Below are 17,219 nucleotides of genomic sequence, written 5' to 3'. Positions count from 1 at the left end.
TCCTCCTGCTGTATCGCCCCAGGATTCTCTGCAGACTCATCACCGGGAGAGCGACTGGCCTGCCGCTGCGGAGACCAGCTGGCCTGGCTGTTCCTGGGGGTGGATTGCTCCCACAGCCAAGGGATGGCTTGACCTCTTATCCTCCAGTGTGATGCTCTTCAGTCAGCCCCTCAGCCGGCCCCCGAGCCGAGCCCGACCCGGACCCGAGCCGGACCGCGTCTCTGCGTCTGGCCCCTCAGCCGGCCCCCGAGCCGGACCGCGTCTCCGCGTCTGGCCCCTCAGCCGGCCCCCGAGCCGGACCGCGTCTCCGCGTCTGGCCCCTCAGCCGGCCCGGCCTCCCAGACCCCCGAGCCGAGCCCGACCGGGACCCGAGCCGGACCGCGTCTCCGCGTCTGGCCCCTCAGCCGGCCCTGCCTCCCAGACCCCCGAGCCGAGCCCGACCCGGACCCGAGCCGGACCGCGTCTCCGCGTGCTCCGGGTGGGGAGGGCTGTGGAAGAGCAGCTGGCGGTGGGAGGGGTCTGCGTGGCGCGGCTGGTGGGAACGACGCTGCAGTGGGCGCGAGTGGGACCGGCCCCCTTGGGTGCTGCTGCTCCGACTCTCCCCGGCTGTGTCCTCTCCTGTAGCGGCTCCTCACACCTGAAGAAGCTCCACGGCCGAGACGTTGTGTTTTCAGCAGGAATACACCTTGAACTTGTTCCTTTGCAGCCTGCGCCTGCCGACACAGCTCCCCACCTGAGCTGCCACCCTCTGTGCCTCCCTCCTAATCTTTTTCTAGACCTCTTCGTCGTTCCTTCTCTTCCTCCCTGGGCTACTTACCCCTTCTCTTACTAAACCAGCATCCTGTCTCTTCACAGCGATTATATTGATGATGTCGACTACAGACAGACCGGGAGCAGAGAACAGGAGGGTGGCGGTGGGAGTGGCAGTCTGGGGACAGTCGGAGAGCAGCTGATCCGTCTTCACCGCCCGCTTCCTGTCAGACAGCAGACCAGGGATCCGCAGGCCGGGGACTGGCTGAGGACCAGCGCCTGCAGCTCATCCCACGGCTCCAGAGGCACAGCTGTGCTGCCTGCTGAGCCGCCGTGGGCAGACAGGAGCTGTGTGCAGGACTCGTGTACAGCAGGACTCGTCTGCCTGTCTGTCTCTCTCTCTGCCTGCCTCCCTCCCTCCCCGTCTGTCTCTCTCTCTGCCTGCCTCCCTCCCTGCCTGCCTGCCAGGTCTGCAGTAAGTTGACTGAGGGGGCAGGAGGCCTGATGTGGTCGTTGCAGGCCGGGGCCCTGGGCCCTGGGTGAACTGGAGACAGTCCGTCGCTCCGCCACACGGCAGGTTCTTCACCAGCGCGGGCAGACGAGAGTGAAACTCTCCCTGGTGCCGCTGCGGCTCGTCCCAGTGGAAGCCCACTCCCAGAAACACCCGACCGATCGCCATGGATACGCAGCGTTTCCGAGGAGCAGGGCCAGCGGTCCGAAACCGCCGAGTGGCTGTAAGAACGCACAATCGCAACACGTGGCGGACCCCAGGTTCACAGCCAGGACACACGCTCTTTTAAAACCAGATTTATTCATTCCACTTTGTTTTTAAATTCCCAAGCTCTTGTTTTTAGTAAAACACAGACACAGCTCCTCCCACACCCCACTCGGAGCCTCGCACAGACGCCCAGACAGACCACACGTTTCACAAGCACACAGCACCCTCCTCATCCTCAGCATCGTCGGCCCCGCCCTCCTCCGCACCCACCCCAGGGAGACCGACGGACACACGTGCACAGGGACCACCCGCTCAGGAAAACTACATCCGACAAGAATATCTGCGCCAAAGACTCTGCAGCAACGGCCACAGCGATTGGCCCTCGTCCAGCGGCTCGGTGGCGGTCTCTCCACCCGACCCCCGCGCCTCAGGACCTCTGCCCGGGAGGCCGTGGGGAGCCCTAGGCGCAGAGAGGCTGTAGGGAAGGACAAGTTACTCTCACATCTAGAACTGCTGGTTATTTTGGCAAAATAAAACGATAATCAGGTGAGTTTCGGGGGCGCCCATGGTGTACGTTTCTGGGCTCTGTGCGCCCCTGCCCAGGCCCACACACGAGCCCCTTGCCTCGCCCCCCGCGGGGGACCCCCACCCTGTGGGGTCGCCCCGTCCAGAGACGGAGGCAGATCTCTATACACACCCCCCTCGTCTCCTGTGCCCCACACCCATCCGACCGTATATACATCAGGAACACTGTCCGTCGTGGAATGTGTACAACTCCGCCCTGGACCCCTATACTAAACACCCCTTTACTCCTTAGTCACCTGCACATCACAGACACCTATAGAACAGGCACCTGTTCCCTTATAGAGATCATTATCTGCACTGCAGTCCACAGTACAGTATATACATCCTCTGATCTGGTCCCCTATACTACACACTCCTGTACCCCTCAGACACCTATAGAACAGGCACCTGTTCCCTTATAGAGATCATTATCTGTACTGCAGTCCACAGTACAGTATATACATCCTCTGATCTGGTCTCCTATACTACACACTCCTGTACCCCTCAGACACCTATAGAACAGGCACCTGTTCCCTTATAGAGATCATTATCTGTACTGCAGTCCACAGTACAGTATATACATCCTCTGATCTGGTCTCCTATACTACACACTCCTGTACCCCTCAGACACCTATAGAACAGGCACCTGTTCCCTTATAGAGATCATTATCTGTACTGCAGTCCACAGTACAGTATATACATCCTCTGATCTGGTCTCCTATACTACACACTCCTGTACCCCTCAGACACCTATAGAACAGGCACCTGTTCCCTTATAGAGATCATTATCTGTACTGCAGTCCACAGTACAGTATATACATCCTCTGATCTGGTCCCCTATACTACACACTCCTGTACCCCTCAGACACCTATAGAACAGGCACCTGTTCCCTTATAGAGATCATTATCTGTACTGCAGTCCACAGTACAGTATACACATCCTCTGATCTGGTCTCCTATATTACACACTCCTGTACCCCTCAGACACCTATAGAACAGGCACCTGTTCCCTTATAGAGATCATTATCTGTACCGCAGTCCACAGTACAGTATATACATCCTCTGATCTGGTCCCCTATACTACACACTCCTGTACCCCTCAGACACCTATAGAACAGGCACCTGTTCCCTTATAGAGATCATTATCTGTACTGCAGTCCACAGTACAGTATATACATCCTCTGATCTGGTCTTCTACACTACACACTCCTGTACCCCTCAGACACCTATAGAACAGGCACCTGTTCCCTTATAGAGATCATTATCTGTACTGCAGTCCACACAAGGGGGTGTTCCCGAGGGCCGACGGGGCCGGGCCGTTACCGGACCTGCGCTATGTGCGTTCGCTCCCAGGGACATGGAGATCCGCGCGGAATCTCCCAGCACCATCATGTCCCGGGTCACTTGTCCAGGGGGCTGCTCCTGTCCCGAGACTCCAAGGACCCCCCACCCCCCCCACAAAACTGGAGACGTCACCTGACCTGGGGGGTGTGTGCGTGTGGATGTGGGATTCACAGACAGAGCTGTGTGTTTTTGACACATTCCTGCTGTGAGGAGACACACACACACACGCTGCTCTCTGTAGACTGGGGCGCACAGCCCTGGAAACGTGGATGCCTGGGAGAAGATGGGGTCTATCTGAGACAGCCAATTAGAGTCCGCCACATCATTTCCTGTTGGGGTGTGGTTTATGGGGCCACACCCCCGACTGTCCCTGCCCTTCCCCATCCCATCTCCCCCCCGCCCCCCCCCATTCGGACTGCGATTGGCTGCTTCCTGAGTTGCCGTGGAAACGGTCACGAGTAGATGGTGATGACCTCGCTGCCCCCGCCTCTGACCAGCAGAACACGCTCCAGGCCCTCCGTGAGGACCTCCAGGAACTCCATGTCTGGGAATAGAGTAGATAAGGAGCACGCACAGCCCCCATATCTGGAACTGCACTACACTAAAAATATCCTGACACTTCTACAGCTCTATACTGGACCCTCCACTCCCAGCGCTGTCCAGTACTGGGGACCCCCTCCACCCCCCCAGTGTGATGATGCTCCAGTCCGCTCACACACTCCAGCTCTCAGTGGGGAGGAGAGCAGAGTGATGAGGCCAGTTCAGAGAGGGGGGTGATTAGGAGGCCATGACTGGTAAAGACCAGGGGGAGTCTGTCCAGGACACTGGGGTCACACCCCTACTCTTTCTGAGAGACACCCTGGGGTCTTGACTGACCACAGAGAGGCAGGACCTCCGTTTCACGTCTCATCTGAAGGACGACACCTTGTTTACAGTCTAGTGTCCCCGTCACTGTCCTGGGGCGTTAGGACCCCCACAGACCGCAGGGTGAGCGCCCCCTGCCTGCCCCACTCACACCTCTCCCAGCAGCAGCCTCAGCTTTCCCAGGAGTCTCCCATCCAGGTACTGGCCAGGCTCACTCCTGCTGAGCTCCACTGGGCTGCTGTTTGTGAGCTGCAGGGTAAGATAGTAGACTGTATCTGTACTTTACTACACTGATCATACTATACTACACTGTCAAAAACTATCTCTGTACTTTAAGGTTGCCGGTTCGAATCCCACGGCCGGCAGAGGAATCCTACTCCGCTGGGCCCCTGAGCGAGGCCCTCAACCCCAGCTGCTCCAGGGGTGCTGTATCAATGTCTGACCCTGCGCTCTGACCCCCAGCTTCTCACCCTGTCTGTGTGTCTCCTGGAGAGCAAGCTGGGGTCTGTGAAGAGACACATTCCTGATGAAAGAGACTGTACAGGGACAGGAAAGAGATCTGATCTCATCTTACTATACTATGCTGTTAAACACTATATTTGTACTACACAAATACTGTACTACATTTGTACTATATTATACTACACTGTTAAACACTGTACTTTACTATGCTGACCATACACACTACACTACACACCACACTGATACCACACTGCATCTGCACTGCACTAGACTATCTGTGCTGTAGGATACTACACTGCACTGTACTTCATTGTGTTAAGACTATGCTTCACTAGCTGTACTGTACTACACTATCAGCACATACCATGCCATCTGTACTGTACACTACTGTATCTGTACTATATAGCACTATACTGTACACTAAAATATCTGCACTACTGTATCTAAAGTAATATAGTGCAGTATACTGTACACAACTATCTACACTGAAATGCACTGTACTCTGCTGTATCTGTACTATACCACACTGTGTACTGCACCATACTGTACACCACTGTATCTGTACCGCATATCTGCCATATCTGTACTGTTTTGAATTCAAGGATACAGTTCTCGTCGCCTGCCGGGTTCCTGGGTGGCCCTGGCATGTTCAGCAGCACCAGCCGAGCATCGTGGGACTTGTTCACGATCACCTCGTTCAGCTTCACTGCTGTGTGCATCCGCCGCACGTTGGAGTGATCGCTGTGTAACGACATGACAGCTGCACAATATAACACACGCGCAAAGATAGCTCTAGTTGCATGGCAACTGCACAATACAATAACTGTTACCGCACTTAGATGTGGCTGTAACAGCGGTAAATACACAATACAAAAGCAGCTGCAACTCGCAGGTGTAGCTGTAATGACATGGTAATTACACTTTACAATGGCGGTTACAGCACGCAGATGGAGCTGTAACGACACGTGAATTACACTATACAATGGTGGTTACAGCACACAGATGGAGCTGTAATGAAACAGTAATTACAATCTACAAGGGCGGTTACAGCACACAGATGGAGCTGTAACAACACGGTAATGACAATATAACGGTTACAGCATTCAGATGTAGTGTAATGACATTATAATCACACTATTTAATAGTTGCTGCACATGTAAGTAGCTGTAGCAACATGGTAATTACACAATATAATAACAGTTACAGCACTATGATGTAGCTGTAACGTTACAGTAATAACAATTTAATAACAGTTACAGCACTATAATGTAGCTGTAATGTCATGGTAATAACAATGTAATAACAGTTACAGCGCTCAGATGCAGCTCTAACGAGACGATAATTAATGACAGGTCAGCTCTAACGAGACAGTAATGAGCCACTCACGGCCTGATGCTCAGCATGTCCCTGAAGCCCTCCGGCGTGCCGCAGGCCGGCTGCCCCTTCCTCTGGGCCATGCTCTGCACCTTCTCCTTGGTCCAGGTCATGTGGATGCGCTGCTCCGAGGCCGCGGAGCCGAGAGCCGCGCCCCCGTCCGTGTCCTCTTCCTCGTCGGAGCCGATGCTGGTCAGTCTCAGCATGGAGTTCCTGTCCTTCACTAACTGGGCCTGTGGGGGAGAGAGAGGAGCTTCAGCAGGGCCAGGACACTGAGCCGAGCACTGCTGTCACCTCTCTCTCCTCTCTCTCCCCCTGTCCACTCTCTCATCTCCCCGCCCCCGTCCACTCTCTCTCTCATCTCCCCCCCCCATCCACTCTCTCCCCCCCAGTCCACTCCCTCTCCCCTCTCTCCCCCCTCGCTGTCCACTCCCTCTCCCCTCTCTCCCCCCGTCCTCTCTCTCGCTCCTCCCTGTCCACACAGAGCTACAAAGCACACAGCCTCACTCAACTGCCACCAGCTCAAGTGTGCAGCAGAGCTGAGTAGGCTGTACTACCAGCTAGCTCAAGCTCTAACCAAGCACAGCTCACTGCTCACTAAACTGCAGCTCCTCTCTACAGACAGACTTACATCATCGAAACTCCAGCGAACCCGCTGCACAAACACAGACAGGTGATATTGTACAGAGCCGACACCCACCGAGAGACACACAGAGACAGACGGGTGATATTGTACAGAGCCGACACCCACCGAGAGACACACAGGCACACAGAGAGACAGACGGGTGATATTGTACAGAGCCGACACCCACCGAGAGGCACACAGAGAGACAGACGGGCGATAGTGAACAGAGCCAACACCCACCGAGAGGCACACAGAGAGACAGACGGGCGATAGTGAACAGAGCCAACACCCACCGAGAGGCACACAGAGAGACAGACGGGCGATAGTGAACAGAGCCAACACCCACTGAGAGGCACACAGAGAGACAGACGGGTCAGACAGACAGACAGACAGACAGACAGACAGACAGACAGACAGACAGACAGACAGACAGACAGACAGACAGACAGACCCCCAATCGGGCCCAAAGAGAGGTGTACTGGCCGACGCACAGACGCCGGGCGGACACGCAGACAGACCTCCCGCTCGCGGTCGGACTTCGACAGCCGCATCTGGCGCAGCATCTGACACCGCTGCTCCATCATCAGGGTCCGCTCGTAGGTGTACGCACTGATGTCGCTGTCATGCTGGGAGGGATGGGAGGGGGAGAATGAGAGCGTGCCCCACCCCCCCCACTCTTTCTATCTCTCCCAGTCTCTCAATCTTCCTCCCAGTCAACTCAATTCAAGGTGCTTTACTGGCATGACCGATTAGAAAACGATCAGTGTTTCCAAAGCAAAACACAACTAACATAAAACAAAAACCTACAGACATTTACAATAAAGCCACAATCATAAGATATTTACCTATAGACATATGGAGCATTATTGAGAGACAGGCTCATTGTTTGTTCCTCAGGCTGTGACAGGAGATCACACTGTATTATTATTATTGAGAGACAGGCTCACTGTCTGTTCCTCAGGCTGTGACAGGAGATCACACACTGTATTATTATTATTGAGAGACAGGCTCACTGTCTGTTCCTCAGGCTGTGACAGGAGATCACACACTGTATTATTATTATTGAGAGACAGGCTCACTGTCTGTTCCTCAGGCTGTGACAGGAGATCACACACTGTATTATTATTGAGAGACAGACTCACTGTTCCTCAGGCTGTGACAGGAGATCACAATCTGTATTATTATTATTGAGGGACAGGCTCACTGTCTGTTCCTCAGGCTGTGACAGGAGATCACACACTGTATTATTATTGAGAGACAGACTCACTGTTCCTCAGGCTGTGACAGGAGATCACACACTGTATTATTATTATTGAGAGACAGGCTCACTGTTCCTCAGGCTGTGACAGGAGATCACACACTGTATTATTATTGAGAGACAGACTCACTGTTCCTCAGGCTGTGACAGGAGATCACACACTGTATTATTATTATTGAGAGACAGGCTCACTGTCTGTTCCTCAGGCTGGGACAGGAGATCACATACTGGGCTGCCAATTCAACTGAGTTCCCTTCTCCCTCTCCCAGGAGGATTGGGACCCGTTGTGATTCTGGCAGGTGTGGGAATTCTAGGATTAGATTTGTAAATTTAGGGAAGCACGTTTATCCTCTCTGACCAGCCAGGTCTGTCTGTGTCCAGTTTCTATGGCCAGGCTGTGGTCACTGAGCCTGTACTTCGTCAGGGTCTGTTTCTGTTTGTTGTTTCTTATCTTGGTCAAATGTTCGGCTAGTGTGTATTGTCCGTTTAGGGTTCTGTAGCATTTATGCCGTGTTTGTGTGTGTGTCCCAGTGGGTGAGGTAGTGTTGTGTATGTGTGTCCCAGTGTGTGAGATATTCCTGTCGATCTGTGCAGTGATGTGCTTGATTCTAGCAGTGCTGTCCTGAGGCTGGTTAGTGTCGGTGTGGCTCAGGTCAGTGAGCCTCAGGACCAGCTGGCTCAGGGGGCTCTTCTCTGGGCTCAGCTCTTGGCTTCTCTCTGTGTTTGTGTGTCCCAGTGTGAGTGTGAGTGTGAGTGTGAGTGTGAGTGTGAGTGTGAGTGTGAGTGTGAGTGTGAGTGGGTCAGGCAGTGCTGTGTGTATGTGTTGTCTGGCGGGTGTCAGTGAGCCTCAGGACCAGCTGGCTCAGGGGGCTCTTCTCTGGGCTCAGCTCTTGGCTCAGCAGGGCCTTGTGGTGGCAGGACTTTTGGTCGCTGTTTTTTAGGTGTAGCCAATGCTTAGGCTGCAAAGGAACGAGTAATATGTTTATTCCATGCTGAAAAGAGAAGAAAGAAAACACTATGTTTCAGCACGGAATAACCCTCATTAGATGTCTCTCTTCTGTATGTTGATCAATAGAGGGTACTGGCCTAATTCGGCCCTGCACCCGCTGTGAGGTGTTTTTCTCTGCACACGGAGGATGTTGCTCGTCCCCCTCTCCCAGGGTCCTCACCATCTCCACCACCTCCACCTCGGCCTCGATGCGCAGGTGGTACAGGAAGGTGGCCAGGTCCTTCTTCATCTGGATGGAGTTGTCCTCCAGCTGGGCCACCGTGAAGATCCGCATCCGGCACTTCCTCCACACCTGGAGTCAGGGAGGGGAGAGAGAGACAGGGGGGCGGAGAGCAGGAGGGAGAGAGAGAGGAAGACGGGAGCAGTCCCGGACATGAGGAAGGTGACTGGGCCCCTGGCGGAGCTGCACAGCTGCGGCGGGTGGGGGCGGGGGCGGGGGCGCGGCGCTGACCTTGTGCTGGCGCAGCAGGAAGGGCAGCAGCATGAGCATGCCCCCGTCGTGCACGATCCACCACACGTCGATGGAGCCCTCGGTGCACGGCTCGCTGTTGCTGGGGAACAGGGAGATGTTCTTGGGCACCAGCAGGGCCAGGTGGGCGGCCGTGGTCACCCTGACGGTGTCTGTGAGAGACGGGGGAGCCGGGTGAGTCCGTTTCTACAGCTCTGAGGGCCGTGAGAGGACAGCAGGCGAGATCACTGCAGACAAGCTAAAGACTAACACACAGGGATCCTAATACAGACCCCAGAAACAATCCTCACACAGAGATTAATACAGACCCTAATACAGACCCCAGAGACACTCCTCACACAGAGATTAATACAGACCCTAATACAGACCCCAGAGACACTCCTCACACAGAGGGATTAATATAGACACTAGAGACACTCCTCACACAGAGAGATTAATACAGACCCTAATATAGACCCCAGAGACACTCCTCACTCAGAGATTAATACAGACCCTAATACAGACCCCAGAGACACTCCTCACACAGAGAGATTAATACAGACCCTAATACAGAACCCAGAGACACTCCTCACACAGAGAGATTAATACAGACCCTAATATAGACCCTAGAGACACTCCTCACACAGAGAGATTAATACAGACCCCAGAGACACTCCTCACACAGAGATTAATACAGACCCTAATACAGACCCCAGAGACACTCCTCACACAGAGATTAATACAGACCCTAATACAGACCCCAGAGACACTCCTCACACAGAGAGATTAATACAGACTCTAATACAGAACCCAGAGACACTCCTCACTCAGAGATTAATACAGACCCCAGAGACACTCCTCACACAGAGAGATTAATACAGACACTAGAGACACTCCTCACACAGAGAGATTAATACAGACACTAGAGACACTCCTCACACAGAGAGATTAATACAGACCCTAATATAGACCCCAGAGACACTCCTCACTCAGAGGGATTAATACAGACCCCAGAGACACTCCTCACACAGAGAGATTAATACAGACCCTAATATAGACCCCAGAGACACTCCTCACACAGAGAGATTAATACAGACCCCAGAGACACTCCTCACACAGCGAGATTAATACAGACCCTAATACAGAACCCAGAGACACTCCTCACACAGAGAGATTAATACAGACCCGAGACACCCCACACACAGCGAGATTAATACAGGCCCTAATACAGAACCCAGAGACACTCCTCACACAGAGAGATTAAGACTCACTAACACAGGTGATTAAATCCTAAAAGAGATTATTAGTCAGTAATACAGACTCCAGTGAGTCACACACTGGAAAGATGAAACCCAGGCCCCTCTCCTCTCTCTCTCTCCCCCTCCTCGCCTGCCGCCCCCAGACTCACGGATGAAGGTCTTCCAGGAGCGCGGGTCCTCGCTCTGCCTCCAGGCGCTGGGCCAGCCCATCACCACCGTGTTGTGCCGCATCCCGCCCAGCCCGCACGACTGGATCAGGTGGCAGATCCCCTCCCGGGCCTTCTGAGCCACAACGCACTGGCAGAAGCCCTTCACCCGCTCCTTATCCATCAGCTGACGCAGCGTCTGAGAGAGAGCGAGAGAGAGAGAGGTGAGTACTCCTTCCCCATCAGCTGACACAGGCTCCGAGAGACAGACAGACAGAGAGAGAGAGAGAGATGAGTACTCCTTCCCCATCAGCTGACACAGGCTCTGAGAGACAGACAGACAGACAGGGGTGAGTACTCCTTCCCCATCAGCTGACACAGGCTCTGAGAGACAGACAGAGAGAGAGATGAGTACTCCTTCCCCATCAGCTGACACAGGCTCTGAGAGACAGACAGAGAGAGAGATGAGTACTCCTTCCCCATCAGCTGACACAGGCTCTGAGAGACAGACAGAGAGAGAGATGAGTACTCCTTCCCCATCAGCTGACACAGGCTCTGAGAGACAGACAGGGGTGAGTACTCCTTCCCCATCAGCTGACACAGGCTCTGAGAGACAGACAGACAGACAGAGAGGGGGGTGAGTACTCCTTCCCCATCAGCTGACACAGGCTCTGAGAGACAGACAGAGAGAGAGATGAGTACTCCTTCCCCATCAGCTGACACAGGCTCTGAGAGACAGACAGAGAGAGAGATGAGTACTCCTTCCCCATCAGCTGACACAGGCTCTGAGAGACAGACAGACAGGGGTGAGTACTCCTTCCCCATCAGCTGACACAGGCTCAGAGAGACAGACAGAGAGGGGGGTGGTACAGACACTGACAGAGCGTAGGGTGACACCCAGAGCAAGGGGAAGTGAGGCCCAGGAAGAACCAGGCGCGGGTGGCGAGTGACCTCTGACCTGCTCCGCCGCCAGCGCCTCGCCGTAGCTGTCCAGGAAGTTGCCCGAGACGACGGTGGCCACGATGGTCAGGCCCTTGCCGGCCTTGAGCTGAGAGGCCAGGGTGAGCAGACGAGGGGACTTCACGTGCAGGTCCTCATCCAGCTTCAGGAGCACGAGCAGCTGGGGTCTGAGAGAGAGTCAAGACAGAGAGCGAGAGAGATCAGTCAGCAGGTCAGTGAGAGCAGCAGTGAGACAGCAGCAGTGTCCATGCTGAGAGAGACAGGTCCACACTGTACCTCCAGTTCTTGGTGTGGGGCAACCCCTCCTCTAGCCTGAGCAGGGCGTAGCGGGCCGCGCTGAGAGAGAGCCCCCTGATCCCGTCACCCCACTCCTTCTCTGCCCTGCAACACAAAGCACAGCACCTCATGGAGGCCAGGGGTCCCCAGTCCTGCACCTGGGGAGCCCCAGTACAGACAGTCACACGCTCCTGGAGGGGTCAGTGTTTGTGTCTGCAGCAGGGCTGTCCAGTCCCAGTCCTGGAGGGGTCAGTCAGTGTGTCTGCAGCAGGGCTGTCCAGTCCCAGTCCTGGAGGGGTCAGTGTGTGTGTCTGCTGCAGGGCTGTCCAGTCCTGGTCCTGGAGGGGTCAGTGTGTGTGTCTGCAGCAGGGCTGTCCAGTCCCAGTCCTGGAGGGGTCAGTGTGTGTGTCTGCAGCAGGGCTGTCCAGTCCCGGTCCTGGAGGGGTCAGTCAGTGTGTGTGTCTGCAGCAGGGCTGTCCAGTCCCGGTCCTGGAGGGGTCAGTGTGTGTGTATCTGCAGCAGGGCTGTCCAGTCCCAGTCCTGGAGGGGTCAGTGTGTGTGTATCTGCAGCAGGGCTGTCCAGTCCTGGTCCTGGAGGGGTCAGTGTGTGTGTGTCTGCAGCAGGGCTGTCCAGTCCCAGTCCTGGAGGGGTCAGTGTGTGTGTCTGCAGCAGGGCTGTCCAGTCACTGTCCTGGAGGGGTCAGTCAGTGTGTCTGCAGCAGGGCTGTCCAGTCCTGGTCCTGGAGGGGTCAGTGTGTGTGTCTGCTGCAGGGCTGTCCAGTCCCAGTCCTGGAGGGTTCAGTCAGTGTGTCTGCAGCAGGGCTGTCCAGTCCTGGTCCTGGAGGGGTCAGTGTGTGTGTCTGCAGCAGGGCTGTCCAGTCCCAGTCCTGGAGGGGTCAGTGTGTGTGTATCTGCAGCAGGGCTGTCCAGTCCTGGTCCTGGAGGGGTCAGTGTGTGTGTGTCTGCAGCAGGGCTGTCCAGTCCCAGTCCTGGAGGGGTCAGTGTGTGTGTCTGCAGCAGGGCTGTCCAGTCACTGTCCTGGAGGGGTCAGTCAGTGTGTCTGCAGCAGGGCTGTCCAGTCCCAGTCCTGGAGGGGTCAGTGTGTGTGTCTGCAGCAGGGCTGTCCAGTCCTGGTCCTGGAGGAGTCAGTGTGTGTGTCTGCAGCAGGGCTGTCCAGTCCCAGTCCTGGAGGGGTCAGTCAGTGTGTCTGCAGCAGGGCTGTCCAGTCCTGGTCCTGGAGGAGTCAGTCAGTGTGTCTGCAGCAGGGCTGTCCAGTCCCAGTCCTGGAGGGGTCAGTGTGTGTGTCTGCAGCAGGGCTGTCCAGTCCTGGTCCTGGAGGGGTCAGTGTGTGTGTCTGCAGCAGGGCTGTCCAGTCCCGGTCCTGGAGGGGTCAGTCAGTGTGTGTGTCTGCAGCAGGGCTGTCCAGTCCCAGTCCTGGAGGGGTCAGTGTGTGTGTATCTGCAGCAGGGCTGTCCAGTCCTGGTCCTGGAGGGATCAGTGTGTGTGTGTCTGCAGCAGGGCTGTCCAGTCCCAGTCCTGGAGGGGTCAGTGTGTGTGTCTGCAGCAGGGCTGTCCAGTCCCTGTCCTGGAGGGGTCAGTCAGTGTGTGTGTCTGCAGCAGGGCTGTCCAGTCCCTGTCCTGGAGGGGTCAGTCAGTGTGTGTGTCTGCAGCAGGGCTGTCCAGTCCCGGTCCTGGAGGGGTCAGTCAGTGTGTGTGTCTGCAGCAGGGCTGTCCAGTCCCGGTCCTGGAGGGGTCAGTGTGTGTGTCTGCTGCAGGGCTGTCCAGTCCCGGTCCTGGAGGGGTCAGTGAGTGTGTCTGCAGCAGGGCTGTCCAGTCCCAGTCCTGGAGGGGTCAGTCAGTGTGTGTGTCTGCTGCAGGGCTGTCCAGTCCTGGAGGGGTCAGTCAGTGTGTCTGCAGCAGGGCTGTCCAGTCCTGGTCCTGGAGGGGTCAGTGTGTGTGTCTGCAGCAGGGCTGTCCAGTCCCGGTCCTGGAGGGGTCAGTGTGTGTGTCTGCAGCAGGGCTGTCCAGTCCCAGTCCTGGAGGGGTCAGTCAGTGTGTGTGTCTGCTGCAGGGCTGTCCAGTCCCGGTCCTGGAGGGGTCAGTGTGTCTGCAGCAGGGCTGTCCAGTCCTGGTCCTGGAGGGGTCAGTCAGTGTGTGTGTCTGCAACAGGGCTGTCCAGTCCCGGTCCTGGAGGGGTCAGTGTGTGTGTCTGCAGCGGGGCTGTCCAGTCCCGGTCCTGGAGGGGTCAGTGTGTCTGCAGCAGGGCTGTCCTGGAGGGCCAGTTGGTTGCCGCGGTTACCTACCCGTGGTACTCGATGTACTTGTAGATCATGCCGGCGATCACCATGGCGAAGATGGCGTAGTACCAGGAGGAGATGAACATCAGGGCCAGACAGATGCTCATCCCCAGGAAGGACAAGGTCCTGGGACAGACAGGAGAGACAGACAGGCAGTACGGAGAGGCAGGGGGCCGCACAGCGGCAGACAGGCAGGCAGATCCCAGCCTGCTGCACGACCTGCTGCACACTGAGACTAGCACTCCTCTGGTGAGACACACGAGCGACACTTCATGACGGCGTGAGAGAGGGAGTGTCAGAGAGACTGAGGCTGTGTGAAGGAGTGTGAGTGTGTAAGAGTGTCAGAGAAGGTGAGAGTGTGAGAGGGTGTGTAGCATGCGGGTGGCGTACCAGTGATAGTAGGAGAATCTGGGCCTCCAGTTCGGCGTCCTCAACAGAGTCTGAACAGCACAGGCCAGATTGACAAAGAGATAACACATGAGGAAGAACCTGCAGAGAGAGAGGGGGGTTCATACAGACACACTGACTGACTGGACACTCCAGTACATTAACACTGCACTGAGAGAGAGGGGTTCATACAGACACACTGACTGACTGGACACTCCAGTACATTAACACTGCACTGAGAGAGAGGGGTTCATACAGACACACTGACTGACTGAACACTCCAGTACATTAACACTGCACTGAGAGAGAGGGGTTAATACAGACACACTGACTGACTGGACACTCCAGTACATTAACACTGCACTGAGAGAGAGGGGTTCATACAGACACACTGACTGACTGGACACTCCAGTACATTAACACTGCACTGAGAGAGAGGGGTTCATACAGACACACTGACTGACTGGACACTCCAGTACATTAACACTGCACTGAGAGAGAGGGGTTCATACAGACACACTGACTGACTGGACACTCCAGTACATTAACACTGCACTGAGAGAGAGGGGTTCATACAGACACACTGACTGACTGGACACTCCAGTACATTAACACTGCACTGAGAGAGAGGGGTTCATACAGACACCCTGACTGACTGGACACTCCAGTACATTAACACTGCACTGAGAGAGAGGGGTTCATACAGACACACTGACTGACTGGACACTCCAGTACATTAACACTGCACTGAGAGAGAGGGGTTCATACAGACACACTGACTGGACACTCCAGTACATTAACACTGCACTGAGAGAGAGGGGTTCATACAGACACACTGACTGACTGGACACTCCAGTACATTAACACTGCACTGAGAGAGAGGGGTTCATACAGACACACTGACTGACTGGACACTCCAGTACATTAACACTGCACTGAGAGAGAGGGGTTCATACAGACACACTGACTGACTGGACACTCCAGTACATTAACACTGCACTGAGAGAGAGGGGTTCATACAGACACACTGACTGACTGGACACTCCAGTACATTAACACTGCACTGAGAGAGAGGGGTTCATACAGACACACTGACTGACTGGACACTCCAGTACATTAACACTGCACTGAGAGAGAGGGGTTCATACAGACACACTGACTGACTGGACACTCCAGTACATTAACACTGCACTGAGAGAGAGGGGTTCATACAGACACACTGACTGACTGGACACTCCAGTACATTAACACTGCACTGAGAGAGAGGGGTTCATACAGACACACTGACTGACTGGACACTCCAGTACATTAACACTGCACTGAGAGAGAGGGGTTCATACAGACACACTGACTGGACACTCCAGTACATTAACACTGCACTGAGAGAGAGGGGTTCATATGGACAGAGTACACACTGTCCTCAGTGACTCACATGGACAGAATGGGGGCCACCAGGTCCAGAGAGGCGATCAGGATGCCCAGCTCTGCGATCAGGGCGGTCAGCAGCAGGGCCCAGGTGGGCTCCCCGTTGGCCTTCCCGTGGCCAAACACCTGTGAGCCGGACACACGGGCAGCAGAGAGTCAGAGCCCGTCATCGGGGGCAGTGACCACTCCACTGGTCCGACTGTGGGAGCAACAGTGATGGGGAGACGCTCTCAGGGAGGGGATGGTGTGGAGTGTGGGAATGATTGGGAGACGCTCTCAGGGAGGGGATGGTGTGGAGTGTGGGAGTGACAGTGATGGGGAGACGCTCTCGGGGAGGGGATGGTGTGGATTGTGGGAGTGACAGTGATGGGGAGACACTCTCAGGGAGGGGATGGTGTGGAGTGTGGGAATGATTGGGAGACGCTCTCAGGGAGGGGATGGTGTGGAGTGTGGGAATGATTGGGAGACGCTCTCAGGGAGGGGATGGTGTGGAGTGTGGGAATGATTGGGAGACGCTCTCGGGGAGGGGGTGGTGTGGAGTGTGGGAGTGACAGTGATGGGGAGACGCTCTCGGGGAGGGGATGGTGTGGAGTGTGGGAGTGACAGTGATGGGGAGACGCTCTCGGGGAGGGGATGGTGTGGAGTGTGGGAGTGACAGTGATGGGGAGACGCTCTCGGGGAGGGGATGGTGTGGAGTGTGGGAGTGACAGTGATAGGGAGACGCTCTCGGGGAGGGGATGGTGTGGAGTGTGGGAATGATTGGGAGACGCTCTCGGGGAGGGGATGGTGTGGATTGTGGGAGTGACAGTGAGGGAGACGCTCTCGGGGAGGGGATGGTGTGGAGTGTGGGAGTGATGGGGAGACGCTCTCGGGGAGGGGATGGTGTGGAGTGTGGGAGTGATAGTGATAGGGAGACGCTCTCAGGGAGGGGATGGTGTGGAGTGTGGGAGTGACAGTGATGGGGAGACGCTCTCGGGGAGGGGATGGTGTGGAGTGTGGGAGTGATAGTGATGGGGAGACGCTCTCGGGGAGGGGATGGTGTGGAGTGTGGGA

The 17,219-nt window shown here is 55.6% G+C and overlaps 1 protein-coding gene across 2 annotated transcripts in view; it reads right to left on the bottom strand.

The window, feature by feature from the left end:
* Positions 1 to 1,542: 1,542 nt before the first annotated feature.
* slc12a6 (solute carrier family 12 member 6) overlaps positions 1,543 to 17,219 on the bottom strand; it is a 35,318-nt gene continuing 19,641 nt past the window's right edge. Inside the window, exons 14-25 of one of the 2 annotated variants that reach the window (XM_088634221.1) lie at positions 16,174 to 16,292; positions 14,745 to 14,843; positions 14,361 to 14,480; positions 12,058 to 12,162; positions 11,780 to 11,948; positions 10,825 to 11,020; positions 9,420 to 9,589; positions 9,129 to 9,260; positions 7,193 to 7,327; positions 6,089 to 6,309; positions 5,310 to 5,443; positions 1,543 to 3,920 (exon numbers count right to left, since the gene is read on the bottom strand). In XM_088634221.1, coding sequence (XP_088490347.1) covers positions 3,829 to 3,920; positions 5,310 to 5,443; positions 6,089 to 6,309; positions 7,193 to 7,327; positions 9,129 to 9,260; positions 9,420 to 9,589; positions 10,825 to 11,020; positions 11,780 to 11,948; positions 12,058 to 12,162; positions 14,361 to 14,480; positions 14,745 to 14,843; positions 16,174 to 16,292 — 1,692 coding nt within the window. In that variant the 3' untranslated portion in view covers positions 1,543 to 3,828. The remainder of the gene's footprint in view (positions 3,921 to 5,309; positions 5,444 to 6,088; positions 6,310 to 7,192; positions 7,328 to 9,128; positions 9,261 to 9,419; positions 9,590 to 10,824; positions 11,021 to 11,779; positions 11,949 to 12,057; positions 12,163 to 14,360; positions 14,481 to 14,744; positions 14,844 to 16,173; positions 16,293 to 17,219) is intronic. The other variant, XM_088634222.1, reaches the window with a different exon arrangement.

This window comes from Lepisosteus platostomus, chromosome 6, assembly GCF_059453375.1.
Source record: "Lepisosteus platostomus isolate fLepPlt1 chromosome 6, fLepPlt1.hap1, whole genome shotgun sequence".
NCBI lineage: Eukaryota > Metazoa > Chordata > Actinopteri > Semionotiformes > Lepisosteidae > Lepisosteus > Lepisosteus platostomus.
The sequence above is the reverse complement of the archived record's forward strand: the minus strand, read 5'-3'. Positions and strand labels throughout refer to the sequence as shown.